The following is a 16,795-nucleotide window of genomic DNA, read 5'->3' on the forward strand; positions in this document are numbered from 1 at the left end:
AACAATTCTATGATAAGTAACGTAAGTTGGAGGCTGGAATGGAATTTATTCAGCAGCCAGGCCCCCTTGGCTGAGCCATAGGCACCCTGCCTCAAGTGCAATGAGGAGGAACCCATGTGACTGTATTTTGCTCCCGAAGGCATCTGTGCTGTCAATATTAAAGGGAGAAGCTTAAGATGCCTGATGGAATCCTGCATTTAGGTGAAGCCAAGGTAGCCAGGTTTGGGGAAGTGTCGATTGGCTGCTAATTATCAGCCACCCAAACTGCTGTCAAGGCTGCAGAGGCTTCTCGTAAAAGGGGCTGGAGATTTTTCTTTGGGACCCTCAGTGTTACCCCGTTAACTACAGTTAAGAATGTTACTCTTGTGTTGGGAGCACTTTTTCGACTCCTGGTCCAGCTGGGCTCTCCGGGCTTCCACTGGTATATTGTATTCCCTACCAGCACATGGATTCTTCTCTGCCACTGCACCGCACAAGGTGGCAAGACCAGGATAGGAAGTTCTGGGATGGTGACGTCGTAGCTCACAGTGCCATCCTTGCTGAGGAAGAAACACTTGTGGGTGCCAGAGATCAGGGCCCTGATTACAGTGCCGGGTGTCTCGCGCCGGCTGCTCTCCTCAACAAGCCCACCGATGACGAAGATCCCATTGTCCATGGTCACAGCTGTGGATTTGTAGCACTGAAAAGCCAGAGGCACCTGATTCCACACATCGGAACCTGTTTCATAAATCAGAATGCCCCTGTGAGCAAGGCCGCTTGCCCTTGTGTGAGAGAAGCCTCCAATCAGGTAGAGCTTGTTTTTCAATGTGGCAGAGGCAAAATGACTCACTGCAAATGGCAGGTTGGCAATGGGAGACCAGGACTTCTGCACTAGGTCAAAGCTTTCTGCAGAATCAAGCACACTTCGGCCACTCCGACCCCCTAAAGCATACAGCTTCTGCTTACATGCTAGGAAACCATGTTCTCGCCGAGGGGTGGACATGGATGGCAGCTGCATCCACTGGCCGGTAAGAGCATCAAACTCATGCAGGTTCCCTAAGACGGAGCCATTAAGCCTTTGTCCCCCAGAGACGTAGAGCTTGTGCCCCACAGACAAGAAGCCAGAGGAATCTAGATACATCAGGGGTGGTATCTCCTCCCAGCTTTCTGTCTGCAGGCTGAATCCCAGGAAGTGAGTTTTCAGACGTTCAACTACGCCTCCCTGCATGTTGCTTACAAAAAGGCCCAAGCTCACAATCCAGTCATCGTACATGCCGTGCCTGAGGCCCCCACTCTTCCGCAACCTCCCTTCTCCATCTAGCTGCTCCCACTGCAGGTGAGCATGTCCATATTCTTCAATTATGTCCTTCTGGACTATAGTGATCTCCTCGGAAGTAAGAAGCGGGAGGCGGACTTGTTTCAGCAGCTTCTTGATCAGTGAGAGATGCTCAGCTGGTTGAGACCTCACCCAGCGCTGCACAGCATGGTAGACGATCAGCTCAGAAGACACCAGGAGTTTGTCTGAGGAGACAATGCTGATCACCGTGCTGGGATCCAAGCCTGGAAAGGCCTCGTGTTGAGAAAGAGGTTCAAAGTTAATGGTGATGTGGCGTGCGGCCACACCAAGCAAAGCTTGGTGGTTGTGAGCATATGCCAAAGCATAAATCCCCAGGCAGCTGTCCATAGAAATGCTTTCAGCAAGGAATCTGGTGAGAGAAAGAAATTAAATATGGATCAGTGGGGAACTGCAGGGGAATTTCACTCTCCAGATGGTGAAGGAGACAGCTCTTCGCGCTCAGCAGCAAAGGGACTGGCATGCCCACTGGCATTCTGACCTGTTATCCCACCTCCAGAGACCAACACATGCCGGTTAAAATAAGTTTGCCAAGGTGTCTGAAAAACATACATTTTTTATATGTTGCCAGCAACCCGCTCAAAAGCAAGATGGTTCAAGTGGAGCTGGAATTGTTTGTGGCATCTGTCTCCAGGCTCAGGAGGAAAGAGATCACTTTAAAGGATGGGGGAAATGCATTGGAAGGTAGCAGGTCAGGACTTTTGAGGAGGAAAGCTGAAACAAGCCACAGTAAGGGAAATGTTGGACACCTGAATGAATGGAACAAAATGGGATAGCCAGAGGGATTGAGTTGTGGATATGGAGGAATGATGCAGCCAAAATATATGTGATTTGCAATAGTAATTGTGAGCTACGAATAGGCCCTTCCATGTTAAATAGCACTTGTGTCAGTGTGAAGTTAGGAGTATAGGCAATAGGAAGGATCTGCATGCATCCCATCGTTCATTTTTCCTGATCTCTCTTTCCTCCAGGAAAATTCCCTCAGTTACAAAGTGAAATTAATTTAAAGGCAGTAATTGTGGAACTCCAACTGTCCCATAGCAGTTTACTTGCTGCTGAGGCCCCAGTTGAACATTACAACAAGGCACTCAGCTGTTAGTAAACTGCTGTGGGACAGCTGGAGTTCACCAATTATTGTCTTTAAATTAATTTCATTTTGGTTAATGGGTAATGCGGTGGAATTTTTGGAGATTGATATCCTCTGTGAACCCCCAGAATTAAGACAGCACTGTGTGAACCAGTAAATTTTCAGTTCTTGTTTAGCTTGCCAGCCAATACGTCTGTGTTGTCTGGGGCCCAAGTGAACATAGTCCTTGATTTCTTTGACAAACTAGGCAAAGCTCAAGGTACAGATGCCTGTCATTTTAATGAATGAAAACTCAAACTCGCTTTTGACATAAGCTCAGACATCTTACATTTCTCCAGACGCTGGTGCTAGGTTCCTCCCCAATGCCACAGCTTGCCGCTGCAAGAAGCAGCAGCAGCAACAACTGCACTGGGCACTGTTTCCCACCCCAAACAATGCTTTAGACCTAGTGTCATTCAAGGGCATTGTCTGTGTTTATATTCAGGTCATTGTGGGGCAGGGGAGAAATAATAGCTGCCTCCCCCCAAAGAAAGTTGGGAAATATTCAGTGAAAAATTGTTTTCTAAAAGAAAAGCCTGAGATATATTATCAGAAAAATGTCTTCTGGGAAATTTCAGCTCAACTCTAGATTGTGCCTTCATACAGTGGTACCTCGGGTTACAAACACCTCGGGAGTTACAGACTCTGCTAACCCAGAAGTAGTACCTCGGGTTATGATCTTTACCTCAGGATGAGAACAGAAATCGCGCGGTGGTGGGGTGGCGGCAGTGGGAGGCCCCATTAGCTAAAGTGGTACCTCAGGTTAAGAACAGTTTCAGGTTAAGAACGGACCTCCAGAACGAATTAAGTTTGTAACCAGAGGTACCACTGTATCTCTTAAGGATTCTACCCACTGACCCAAGGATCCCCAGTCCCAGCTCCAAAACAAGATCTGTTTACCTGCCAATAATCTCCTGCAGTGGGCGGATGACAAGCCTATTGGCAGCTGTGAAGAGATCCTGAGCAGTCTCTGGTGTAAGCAACAGCTCTCCAGTGTAGAGATAATCTAGAATTTTTTGAAGGACAGAAGAGGGCATGTCTTCGAACACAACTTGCCTTTCCCAGCATTCTCTAAAGGGCCTGGTGAACATGGCCCGGAAGTAAGGGCTGAATGAGGCCAACAATGCCCTACAAAGAGAGGCAGCAAAGTGACTACGTCAATAAAACAAAAAGTCAGCCCTATGTTATGCATAAAAATGCTAAGCTTCTGGGGTTACATGATCCTTCAGAACAGGAATATATATCTGCCACTCCGGATGAAATAATTCTAAGGACACTCATGTTCACTATCTCAGTTATCCCTTACTCGGGAATATTCCTCTTCTTCCATGTACTACTGCTGCACTCAGTTGATTTGCTCTCTGTGCTTTCATTCCCGTAGCAGGTTTGCTAGTCCAGCTGTTAAAGACACAGAACCTTCGTCCCTTTAAAAAAGAGTCAGCAGCCTGTAAGCAGGCCAATATCAGCCCATGGGATGGCCGCTGCCGGATCAGCTCAAGAGATTTTGCCACCTGAGGCGAACTACAAAATTGCTTCCCCCCCAGGGAAGAAGGGGTGAGTGAAGTTGTACATCAAGAACAGGGTGTGAATAAAGGCCACTGCAGAGGTGGCATGGGGAGGGCTGTCAGGGAGGCAGCAGATCTAGCCTCCAAGGAGCGTGCTGCAGCAGTGAATGATCCCTTTCTTGCTGCCCCTGTGGATCCTGCCGCCCGAGGCAGTTACCTCACACCTTGCCTTATGGGTGATCCGGCCCTGGGCACTGTAAGGCCTAGTCAGCACAAGCAGCAGAATGGACTGTATCACTTCCAACTGCAGGTGGCCAATTACATTTTGGAAAGTTTCCTTCATAAGCTATCTGCATAATTAGCACAACAAGAATGGTTCTAGAACCCTGGTGTACAAAATTTAATTTACAGGAGAGCACCCCCCGCCCAATACACACCAAATCTTTCCCCCATTTAGATACTTTCAGAAATCCATTTTTTATTTTGGATCTGAAGGAAATTGTGCTCTCCCAGTTGTCTGCAACAAATGGTACTCAATGTCTCTGAAGGTGAAGGTTTGATTTAGTTATCATGGCCAATGACCATTGAAACCTTATCCTCCATGAATCTCCCCAATCCTGTTTTAATATGGTGACCCTCACCAGACTGGATGACAATGAAATCCATAAATCAGTTGTGTGTTGTGTGAAAAAAGTACTTTGTTTTGTCTGCCCTGAATCTCCTGCCAAACACTTTAATTGGGAGAGCGACACTCCCACGATTCGAGCGGGGGACAGACGGACATATTCTCTATCCACTTCCTCCACACCTTGCATAATTCCATTAATCTCTATAAATCTAAATGATAAGCCTTAATTTGTATAAACCTCTCCATGAGTGGGATTTCTGCTAATCTTCCCTCCTTCCCACCCCATTAAATGAACCAATGTCAGATGTGAATTGCAAATGTAAGCTTTTAGAGGCATATGACTAGCACAAGAACCTGAGCCATTGGCTTATTCGGAATGGCAGTGATCTGGCGGGATGCATTGTGACAAAGATTATTACACTCTTGTGTCAGAGGCTGTGTTTCTCCCATAGAGCCGGACGGTCTCAGTGCTAATGTGCATACTCTGCACTTGCCTAGGCAATTTCACCTCCCTAGGCAAAGCATCTGCTTCGCTGGCTATGGATAACACGAGCCGTTTCATCAGGCCAATATTCACTAGCAGGTTGGAGACCAGCAAAATCCAGGAACTCACCTGTGACAGGAGAAAATCCTTCCTTCGGCCACCAGGGTGGCATCACAGAGCTGGCGGGCCTCATAGAGCTGTTTTAAGCCTGTAAGGAAGGGGAGGAAAAAACCGAGTTGGTGTGTTAGATCCTGACCAGAAACAAAAAGGGCAACAAGAGGTAGACCTGTCCAATTGGTCATGGAAGACAAGCACAGAGAATTTGGGGGTTGATGTTGAACCCCCTGTTTCCAGCAATGCTCCTGGTTTAAGAGCATATTAAGGCACTATTCTGGACATGTTCAGTTATTGAAATTTCTTAGTCCTGCTAGAAACTCATTGGGTTCTGTTTCAGCTTTGTTTTGCTACGATGACGGCCAAAAGGGGCATCGATACGATACGGAGCTGAATATCTACATTCAAGACACATATCCAGGCACTTGTCAAGGGAAGATTGGGGGGGGGGGATAGACTGTGTATTTCTATATTCTGCAGTAAACTTACCCTGAATTGTGTAACATCCCAAAGAGGTAGAACTCAAGCTTATGTCATCCATTCCACTGCTACCCTGTTCCTTTTTGGTGTCCATAATCCACCTGCAGGTTCAAGAATCTCTAGAAAAAATGACTCCTCTGGGACTCACCAACCAGTCATTTCTAGGGAAGAAGAGAGAGCCTCCAATTGGCAATGAGATGTTGGGAGTGAGCCTCGTGGGAGTTAGAATACTGATCAGGTGGAGCTCCAGGACACACCACCATCAGGCCAAATATATCCTCACAGATACTCCTGAAACCCATTGTTATATAATACATTGGAAACCTGGAGGACTTTAAAAAAACCCACCTGTAGTCTGAACTACATGGCCATGGCCATAATCACTTTGAGGCCTGACCTATTCCTAGTGCTTTGTTCCCCTACAAAAATGTTTAGGGGTACTCTCATTTTCCTACTCTTATTGAAATACTGCCCCTCAATGAGGCCGAACTTAGATTCACAAAATGTTTAGGGGTATGTGTCCCCCCATAAAAAAGCACTGCCTAATCCTATCCCTCTTCTTCAGATCTCCATTGATTATGTAGTGTCTTCTCCTCACAGGTACTTAGGAATAATGTTCCCTGGATCAGGTACTTAGGAATAATGTTTTCCTTCTTTGCTGCCTCTTGAATAGTCCACCTTCCCCTGGCCTTGAGCTTAAGAGAGGGGGGAGAGCGTAACTCAGTGGCAGAGCACATGCTTGGCATGCAGAATGCCCATTGTCAATCCCCAGCATCTCCATTTAAAAATTAAAATGGGAAGCAGGCAGTGGGAAAGACTCCTGCCTGAAACCCTAGGCAGCTGTAGCCAGTCTGAGCAGACAATACTGAGCTAGGTGGACAAATAGTACAAGACAGGCTTTTATGTTCTATGAAAGATGGTGTATCTTTCGCCCTGGAACACTTCAATGACTTACAACAAGGGTAGGGGACCAGGGGCCCTTTAGGCGTTGCTGGATTACAGCTTCCCTCTCATGCTGGCTAGGACTGATGGGAGGTGCAGTCCAACAACATCCGGAGGGCTACCGGTTCCACTCCACTGAGAGATTCCCATATCCTGTATCTTCCTAACCCTTTTGTTCCCAAATGACGCTCACAAGGGTCTTCAGTCCATCTGGTTGCTACCAAGAACTGGTTTCAAGATGGTGCCTGTACCTGAGACAGGGATTAGTTGGTTGATAACCACTTTGGGTTATTATAGGGCCTGGAACAAATCCTGGTGGAGAAGCAGTCCCAAAAAAAAGTGGAAGAAATGCAATCCCAGTGCTACTCAACATGGGTCTCAGCACATAGTATGAGGTGGTTTCACATATAAAGAAGAGGGCTGGTGTTCTGGTTTTGGTTGCTAGCCATTTGGTGAAACCAAAATATTTAGGCCATTGTGCCAGAAGTGTGAATCGCAGAGCACAAGAACAACTCTAAATCCCTAAGTATAGCCAGATCACCCATTATGACTATAAGCCTTGACACAGGCAGGCAGCAGCCAATGAGCTGTTACTCTTTTACAATTCCCATTTCTTATTTGCATATAGGAGACCAACAAGGCATATTTTAAAAGCCACTGGCTGGGCTGGTAGGTGCAGAGGGAATCACGTATTCTTTCATATGTAGCCCCCTTTCAAAAGTTTTACCTTTACAAGTGGAGGTCAGATTTTTAAAAGTCAAGGAAATCATGCAGCTGCTGCGTTCTGAAATAAGAAACATTTGATAGCTGCAGAGCTCAGAGATGAGGTACTAATAGCCACTTGTTGGGTCAGTTGCCATCCAGTGAAGTACTTGAGGGTGGGTTGCCAAGCTGTTAACAATGGATGTTGGAAACAAAAAGAGCTAATGGATGGGTGGCTTTTTAAAAGAAGTGGGGCAAATGGGTGGCTTCTATGCCAAGTCAAAATTCTTTGAGGATGGCCCTGCGTTAGGGGACTCATCCTTTTAAATATGGAGTATCTACTTATTGTACCAGCAACCTTGGATTGCAGCCTCCAGCTACGTACACTTGCAATGGGTAAACACAGGCAGGGGTGTACATAAAGCTGTATCCCTACTGTAGCGGACAATATACCTTGGTACTTTAGGGCTCACCTGGAGGCCACTGTGACACACCATACGGAAACCGTTGGTTGGCATCTGTGTCTGTATTGGGAGACAATGGAGGAGTGCGCCTTTGAAAGGTTACAGCGCCTGTTGTGGCTATAGAGACCAATACAGGAGAGAGATGTTTTATTGCAGTTGGGCAGATAAAGGCATACCATGGTGCTGATCCAGGTGGACCATGGTGTTTCTTCTCTCTGCGCTCCTCCCGGCAATCATTCCTCCTCTGGTCACTGCTACGGTCTGTCTTCAGGCGCTGCAGTCGTCTGGGATTCCCACATGGTGGGGTTGATGTTGCCCACCTTCACGTCACATTTGCAGACATCTTCGTAATGCAGAGTTGGTCTGCCAATGGGCCTGGTGAGTAGGAAATTGCCCAACTGTATGTCCGCAATAGCAGTTTTGTTCAGATTAGTGCTATCTGCTCTGCTTGTCTCCATTTAATGCTGTTTATTCATTTTTATTATTATTTATTGAATTTATATACCCCCCTATACCCGGAGGTCTACTGTTACTGTTGATCATTTAATTAACTTCCATTAGATTTTTTAAAATATAAAGCACTGCCCCATGCCACTGGCCCCTCCTGGTAGGCAAGACGAAGTTCCCCCGTGCCACAGAAAAAAGATCCTTACTGGCATTTAGGGGGTTAGATCCAACTAAAACGTTGCACTCTATTATGTGGTAGCCACTCAGAATGCTTCTACGTAGCTAAGTCACATGGGTTGTAATAATATTTCTTTACCATATGGACAGTTCCAAAGCACATGGGGCAACTCTGCGCCATCAGCCCCTTGGAACAGGCAGTGTTGGTTTTAAGACCATCCACACAAAGCCAGGGTCATCCATGTAGTAAGAGGATTTCAAACATTACAGCCCCTGGCTAGAATGCTGTCATGTGAATTAGGAATGGGCACAGTGTCTTTGCATTATCCGCACAGGTGATGGCATATAATTATTGTATTATTGCCATCATGTTGTAACAAGGGGGAATTTCAGGTTTGAGCACATTAGCTTGGAGCGCATCCCATGTACATTTTGTCAAATGCTGCAGCCCAAAACACTTAGTTTTCACCTGGAATAAGCCATGCGGTAGATTTAGAAATTCAGTTTTTAATTGCAGTCAGCTTTCCTGATCTTCCTGCTGGTGGTTGGCATCTCGTTAAAAATGCCACCCAGCAGTGTGCAGGCTTGGTGTCAAAGACTGTGTGCACGTCCCCATCTGGCTCCATAATTACTACCTTCACATCAGCAGAGGAATGTTAATAGGTAATATGTAAACACAAAATCTTTTATGTTTACCTAGTAAACATCTGGATGGAGAGCTTTGGATAATCTCCGATTGGGCAAGAAAAACAAGGGCAGAACAGAATTGTGGAGAATGAAAGCAGGAGGACACCAACAGAGCTCTGCATGGGGGAAGGACTGGAGCGGCATGGAGAAAGCTTCTGAACAACTTTAGGGGCCAGCAGAACTTGAATAAAATAAGTTTATGGATACAGATATATTTTTAAGGCTATATTAGCGGCACATCAGAGCAACTCAAGTGTCCTTCTGCATCTTGTTTGCTTCTCGGTTTGCAAACCTATCTTGCAGGGTGCAGGGGGAGAGAAACCTTAGTCTCAGGAGCCCCGTGTGGCTCCTCAGGCCTTTCCTATTGGCCCTCTAGTCTAGACTCTCCCTAGGTTGAGTGGAGGATGGGCTGTGTGAGAGTGTGTAGGAGCTAGTCTACTGTACAAAGGTAAAAGGCACATTTGCTCCTCCACCCAGTTTTGTCTCTGGCATTGCCCACCATTTTCATGCAGCTGCCCATCAAAGTTAGTCAACATGACTAGCTTAGGTTCATGAATTTCAATGGGTCTATTCTGAGTATGACAGAGTGGAATACAACTCATTAGGTTGGACCAAGGCTTAGCCATGCTTAGAGTTACTAAAAGAAAGGGAACATTTAAGTCCATTGATTTCAATAGCTCTACTCTAAGCATGACTACGTCTGGGTTTATTATCACACTATTAATCATCATTGTAGTAGGAAATAAATTTATTACAAGTTCCCCCCTTTCCTTTTAATGTTTCTTTTCCCTTTTCTTTTTATGTGTACATAAATGTTTTGCTTCTTTGTATTTAATATGCTTTTCATTTTAATGTTTCATTGCTTTCTATTGTTTGAGTTCTCTTTTGTTGGGGGGGGCATTCCTCCTACGCTGCAGTTTGGAAGTACAAAATACAGCTGAACAAACAAACCAATATTTAATTTTCATCAATAGTGGGAGCTCCCTTGTTCTACATTTCAACATGCCCAAAAGAAACAATATCTCCAAGTTCAGATAAGTAAATACTTTTCTTAAAAATAAAATAAAATACGGACTTGGTGACAAAAAGCAGTATATAAACACATTGGGTTGGGTGGGTTTCAACTAAAGTTATTGCATGTGTAGAATGAGGTCCACTTGTGCACTTGTTCCCCCCTCTCCCCCTCATGCCCCCTAAAACTGCTCTGAAAGACAGTGGGCTGCTCTGAAGGGTTGAAGGAAACCCCAGAAGAGATTTACAGGGAGAGGAAAGGAAGGGAAAGTTGTTGCATGATTAGACCTTGTTCCTCATGCTCGTACCTCCCTGCTTAGCACTACAGTGAATTCTACCCAATAAATATTATAGTAATAAAATAAATAGCAATCCTCAAGTTTCCATGTGGAGATCTGCATTTGATTTAGTTTTTCTTTCTACACACCTAAAGGTGAAAAAGTCATACCTCGGGTTGCGATCGTTGCGGGTTGTGCATTTTCGGGTTACAGACGTGCTGAACCCGGAACTTCGGCAGAAGCACTGAATCGTGTCACGTGCGTGCGCAGACGCAGCGCTGCAGGTTGCGAACGCTGTGGGTTGCGAACGTGCCTCCCGCACGGATCACGTTCGCAACCCGAGGTTCCACTGTATAATATTTGCAGTCTTTGATAAATCCCTGTCAGTCACAACTGTATTTAGTTTGCATTGGGAGAGGTCTGATTACAGAAAATGTCAGAATTATAAATGTCTGCTCAAAATACCAAATGGCTCCAGTAATTCCAATTACGTGCCCAAGTCAGGTCAACCTTGGCATCATCTCTAGGAAGAGGTGCTCAGTTTTGGCAAATTTTAAATCCGAAACCTGACAGACCAAAATAAATCAATAAATAAACCAGCCATCTCTTCTGCTAGATTCTGCATTTATTTCTTCAGAGCTGATAAATTTAAGGCAAAAAAGAAAAAGGGAAAGCTGAATGCTCAATAGCTTCATGAGACTAATTATGATAAACAGCCCCATCGCAGTTAATATCCGGCCATTAATTCCCAGATGGAGCTGTGGAAAATGTCAGGATTGGAAATGTCAGCTCTTTAAGAGGACCTGGCAGCCACTGAAGTGGGGACTGAAGCCTCAGCCTGATATTAGGAAGGGAAGGACAGAGGCACAATTCAGGACAGAGGTGATAAATGGGAGCTGTGCAACTAAGCAGCATCTTCCCACTGGGGTATATGTATCTATTCGCTTTAAAACGGTGCATACGTTCCATTTCTCCTAAGAACAGAATCCATAGTGGCTAGTCACATAATATTAAAACATCATCATAGCTGCCAAGTTTTCCCTTTTCTCGCGAGGAAGCCTATTCAGCATAAGGGAAAATCCCTGTAAAAAAGGGATAACTTGGCAGCTATGAACATCATAAAATAACCAATAACATTTTTAATTAAATGTGGTTTTTTTTTACATTCCCACTACCACAATTTAAAAAGCAGCCCGGAAAACATTTAATGTAACATGAGGAGCTCCCAGTGGCACAATGGGTCGGTGCATTTGTCTGTTAAGTGCAGGTTTGGTAGTTCGAACCCACCTAGGGACAGGTGTGGTCAGGATTCCTACATTGCAGTGATCCCTTCCAACTCTACAACTCTATGATACGATGATTCAACTCTATGATACGATGATTTAAAACACCAATAAAGGCAGAGTGAGAACACAGCCACAAATGAAATTCCCACCAAAGAGGAAAGTATGCAAGTGAACAGGACAGGCTTGCCTGATGCTCAAAAGTTAACAATGAGGGTGACATGTGGATCTCCTTTTGGGATGGAGTTCTGTTGCCAGAGGGACCCAGGTGGCGCTGTGGTTAAACCACTGAGCCTAGGGCTTGCTGACCAGAAGGTTGGCGGTTCGAATCCCTGTGACGGGGTGAGCTCCCGTTGCTTGGTCCCAGCTCCTGCCAACCTAGCAGTTCGAAAGCACGTCAAAATGCAAGTAGATAAATAGGAACCGCTACAGCGGGAAGGTAAATGTGCTGCTCTGGTTTGCCAGAAGCGGCTTTGTCATGCTGGCCACATGACCTGGAAGCTATACGCCGGCTCCCTCGGCCAATAATGTGAGATGAGCGCGCAACCCCAGAGTCGGTCACGACTGGACCTAATGGTCAGGGGTCCCTTTACCTTTACCTTTACCTCTGTTGCCAGAGTATGATAGAAATGACTCTCTCCCCTTTTGGCACTTGTCTGATGTCTGCAGGTAGGGTCACTGGAGGAGAGGCAGTGATGACCGTCTCAAACGCTGGGTGCTCTCATGTGGGACAAGGTTCTTCTTGACCGAGTGCCGGGCCTTGGTCAACCTCCAAGACAAGCTGTAGATGGAGGCTCTGGTTCTGGTATCAGCTGACCAGGGTCCAAAGACTCTGAATGAAGGGGATCTGTATGGCTCTTCAGTGGGACATGTCACAAGGAACAAGGTTTGGAGCAACCATGATATAGAGCTAGCTCCTCAGGTCACCTGGGCTGGCTGAGCTGATGAACTCCAAAGTGGCTGGGGAAACCCAGCCAGGTGGGTGGGGTATAAATAATAAAAGTGTTGTTGTTGTGGTGGCTGCTACTACTTTACCATCTCTGGCCAATGTATGGGTGGTGTTCCAGCATGGAAAAGGTTGGACCAGTAGTGGCTCCTTTAGGTTGTGTGCTAGCTTGGTGTTGTAGAGAACAAGTCAGCTGGGCCCTGTTCCCTGAGTCCCCTGTTTCACCCCGGCGGTACCTTACATTAGTGCTTGAAAGGTCCAATGGAGTACGGTAGGCAGTGCTGGCTGGCGGCTAATCCAGTGTACAGTGGTATCTCGGGTTATGAACAGTCCTGCTTACGAACACTTCAGGTTACGAACTCTACAAACCCAGAAATAGGTGTTTTGGGTTGCGAACTTTGCCCCGGGATACAAACGCAATTCGCTTCTGGGGCCGCGGGAGGCCTATGCAGGGAATGCATGCCTTGGGTTAAGAACGCTTCGTGTTAAGAACGGACATCTGGAACGAATTAAGTTCGAACTTGAGGTACCACTGTAATGGGCCTGGATAGCAAAATGCTGTTTTCTGAAGGATTGAAATGCCTAGGCCTCAATCAGTCAGTGTCGCTGACTCAGAAAAGCAATCAGGACTGGCCTAGTGTGAGCTTTTGTTCTGCAGATATTTGAAAGGTGGAAAGGGAACCTTTCCTCTCCATATCCTTCTGCTGATTGCATGGAAATCAGATGTCAGAAAGGTGAGTGAGGATTTGTATTGAAGTACACTGATTATGTTATGCCTGAGGAAAGCATCAAAGCGGGGCGGCCGGTTTTTGATGGCGTTTGGGCAGAATACCTCTGATCTGCCAAGTGTCGCTCCCTCACGAAGGGAAGCAGAATCTGTTTACAGAAACAGCTCTTGCTGTCTGAAAGCATTGCAAGAGACAGAAAAGCAACGGGAACAAGAAATGAGAGAAGCTGCACATGAGCAGCGTTCTCCTTTCCACACGATCCTTAAAGATACAAGATCCCCTTTGAAGGTGCAGGATCCACATGCATCAAAGGGAGAATTTCTGCCAAGTGAAGCTTTTATAGCTATGGTGGAACTACCAAGAGGGCCCTCAAGAGGGTATGTAGGGAAGGAAGTGAGCTTTCGGGTATTTTTGGCTTGAGTCATTCAGGGCTTTAGACACTAAGGTGAGCATCTTTAATGGGTCCCAGAAACAAACTGGCAGCCAGCACAGCTCTGTTTAAAATTAGTTATATGGGATCTAAATGGAACCCCAGCCAGTAATCTGGCTGCTGCATTTTGGACTAATGAGAAGTTTCTGAGCCATCTTCAAGGCCAGCTCCACATTGCAATAATCCAATCTGGAAGTTACCAGAGCATGGAGTACAGTGGCCAAGCCATTCCTATCCAAAAGGGGCCACAGCTGGCAGACCAGCTGGAAAAGGGCACTGCTAACCACCAAGGCCACCTGAGCCTCTAGTGACAGAGTTGAATCCAGCTGTGTGGTGAACAGGATGAAGATTTGAGTATCTCTCCTTCTGTCTGCCACTTCTCTGCTTCTAATTGTGCCCTCCCCAAACCACTATTTGGATGTTTGGCGATGAGCTGGGTTCCTAAACCTGGATTTCCTCAAGATGTAATCTCAGACAATCAGAGGGATTAGGCATGATGAGGGAATAAATCAGCGCTCAGTAATTCAGCAGCAAGGCAGACACAGAGACACGCAAGATGTAAACAGGAAACACACGGAGAAGCATCAGATGCAGAGGCAACAGTCTTGGACCTTCAGGGCATTACATTTCCCTTTAGCTGAACAGTTCAAGCAAGAGAGCTAGAGTCAAAGAACAAGAAGTTAACAAGCGATAATCATCCTTCATTGCTTGCACCTTGACCAGTTCCTTGTTAGCACCATTCCTGACCCGGAGGTTCCTGCCACCTGATGCCTGAGCTTTTGCTTGGGGTGGATTAGCAGGAGTTCTGCTGTTTTGACTTACGAGCTTGGCAATTCAGGAAGCAGGCATCCTTGTTTATTGGTGCGCAGTTGGTGGCAAGTATCACAATTGTACACAGGCACCTCAGATGGACACCTCCTCAAACGAAATGCATGATTTGACAAGGGTGGGAGGTGACCTGCTTCTTCCCAGTCATACGAGTTGAGAAGGACTCTGGAAGTCATTTGATTCACCCCTCTCTCAGTGCAGGACTTGCAATACAGGATTCAACCACAGCAGGAGAAGGAAACCAGTGGTCCTCCAGAAGTTGTTGGACTACAACTCCCACCGTTTCTGTCCACTGGCCATGCTGGCTGGGGCTGATGGGGCTTTGAGGACCATGGCTTCCCCACTCCTGAACTACAGCATCTCTGGCAGCTGAGCATCCAGCCCGTTTCAATGCCATCCAGTAAATGAGGGCCTACCATCTCTTCCTGCTGCAGTCAATTCCTCTATCAAACAGCTTTTGCCCTTAGGAAAAGCTCCCTTACATGCTGATCACTCTTGCACCTGGAAATGGTCCGTGGCAGCCGTTGCAGTTCTCTGGGACCCTCTATTGTGCCTATATTTAGGCATGGCTTATGGCGGGTATGGAGGGTGAGAAAAGCTCTAACAGTATGCCCTCGGACATCTGTCAAATGAAAAGAGGCACACTCCTTCTATGGGAGTGTAGCTCCTCATAGTGGGGGAGAAAGCAAGTGATGTGAACAAGCCAATTCCATGGTGGTTGCTAGTTCTGTATACTAAATCAAAGCCCCTTGGGCAGGCTTTGCTTTAAATTGTGCATGGCTCTACCATATATTTATTTGTTGATTTACTGATAGGACAGGCTTCTTTTGTGTTTTCCAGCATTTCATTTTTTTAAAGTCCCTGAGCCCTAAGCATTTTTGTAGTAAAGTTTTCAAATTCAGCAACTGGATTTAGGGAGGATTCAGGAGAAAGAAAGAAAGAAAGAAAGAAAGAAAGAAAGAAAGAAAGAAAGAAAGAAAGAAAGAAAGAAAGAAAGACCACATGTCGCTAGTAAATAGGATCATTTTGGAAGACGAGCTCTAGTGTTAGGCATGCAAAGGAATAATAGTCTCCTGCTGGCTCACCATTTACTGTTGGTTGGGAAACAGGTAACAACCAAGGATGGGGTTTATTCACCACATGCAGTCTCTACGATGTGCCCTCAGCTGAATCCATGCTGGTCTCCTGCTTGATTTTTTTCTGAAAGGAACCAGAGCAGGGATAACTCAGGGCCCATTGCCTGCGTGAAGAAAGGTGCAAAGTTGCCAGAAAGTTCCCTCCCGTGACTCATTATGCTTTTTCAGAGAACTCATTCAAAACTTCCAGTTTGGCTCTAAAGTGACAAGCCAGGAGCTAGAGGACAGTTGCCACTGGAGTGTCATCCTCTCTTCCCCAGTGCAGGAGGAGGGAATAGTTACAGGTAGGTGGCCGTGTTGGTCTGACGTAGTCGAAACAAAATTAAAAAAATCCTTCCAGTAGCACCTTAGAGACCAACGTAAGTTTGTCATTGGTATGAGCTTTCGTGGTATTTGAAGAAGTGTGCATGCACACGAAAGCTCATACCAATGACATACTTTGTTGGTCTCTAAGGTGCTACTGAAAGGAATTTTTTAATTTAGGAGGAGGGAATGTCAGGCCACTTAAAACACAACAAGGTCACCTTCCAACACACACTGCATTCCAAGTCCCATTCAGATGTTGCTGTACACACCAGAGGAAGGGCAGGGGTGTATTCATCCAATGCACACGACCAGTTTGGTTTCTGCAATGCTCCCAAACTACTATGGTATTCATGAAGGTGTCACCTGCACATGTGCAATGACTGTCTCAAATGGATGCCCCTCGAGTTTACTGTGAAGCAAATGTGACCTAAGCTTTCAATTCAGATTGAAGCTGGTTTGAGGGTGAAACGTACCAAACAGCAGTATTTCGCAAGAAATCACGGGATAGCACTGCATTGTGGATAATGGTGGGTGTACATGCATTCAAAAGCCAGTTTCAGGTTGATGTGGACCATGACTATGGTAGGGAGAGTGTTGATAGCTCAGAAGTCAAGCACCAGCACATAAATCCATAAGCCCCATGTTTTAAAATAAGCAGTAATTACTAGCAGGCTTCTAATAATCTATGCTGGGGACTAGGCCTAGGAGACCAGGGTTCAAATCCCCGCTTGGCCATAAAACTCATTGGGTGACTTTGGAC

The 16,795-nt window shown here is 46.0% G+C and overlaps 1 protein-coding gene across 1 annotated transcript; it reads right to left on the bottom strand.

The window, feature by feature from the left end:
* Positions 1 to 244: 244 nt before the first annotated feature.
* Positions 245 to 3,565, bottom strand: LOC118080044 (kelch-like protein 6). Its single transcript, XM_035104976.2, has 2 exons — positions 3,360 to 3,565; positions 245 to 1,685 (listed from the first exon to the last, which is right to left on the bottom strand). Exons 1-2 carry the CDS (start codon positions 3,548 to 3,550, stop codon positions 245 to 247), a joined length of 1,632 nt encoding a protein of 543 aa, XP_034960867.1. The 5' UTR covers positions 3,551 to 3,565.
* Positions 3,566 to 16,795: the final 13,230 nt, after the last annotated feature.

Source organism: Zootoca vivipara, chromosome 2, assembly GCF_963506605.1.
Source record: "Zootoca vivipara chromosome 2, rZooViv1.1, whole genome shotgun sequence".
NCBI classification, from domain to species: Eukaryota; Metazoa; Chordata; class Lepidosauria; order Squamata; family Lacertidae; genus Zootoca; species Zootoca vivipara.

Excerpts from the sequence above, each read along its gene's own strand:
- LOC118080044 (XM_035104976.2), bottom strand. The coding sequence starts at position 3,550 with ATGTTCACCAGGCCCTTTAGAGAATGCTGGGAAAGGCAAGTTGTGTTC. Across the intron at positions 1,686-3,359 it reads CTGCAGGAGATTATTGGCAG|ATTCCTTGCTGAAAGCATTT; the intron begins GTAAACAGATCT and ends TTCTCTCACCAG.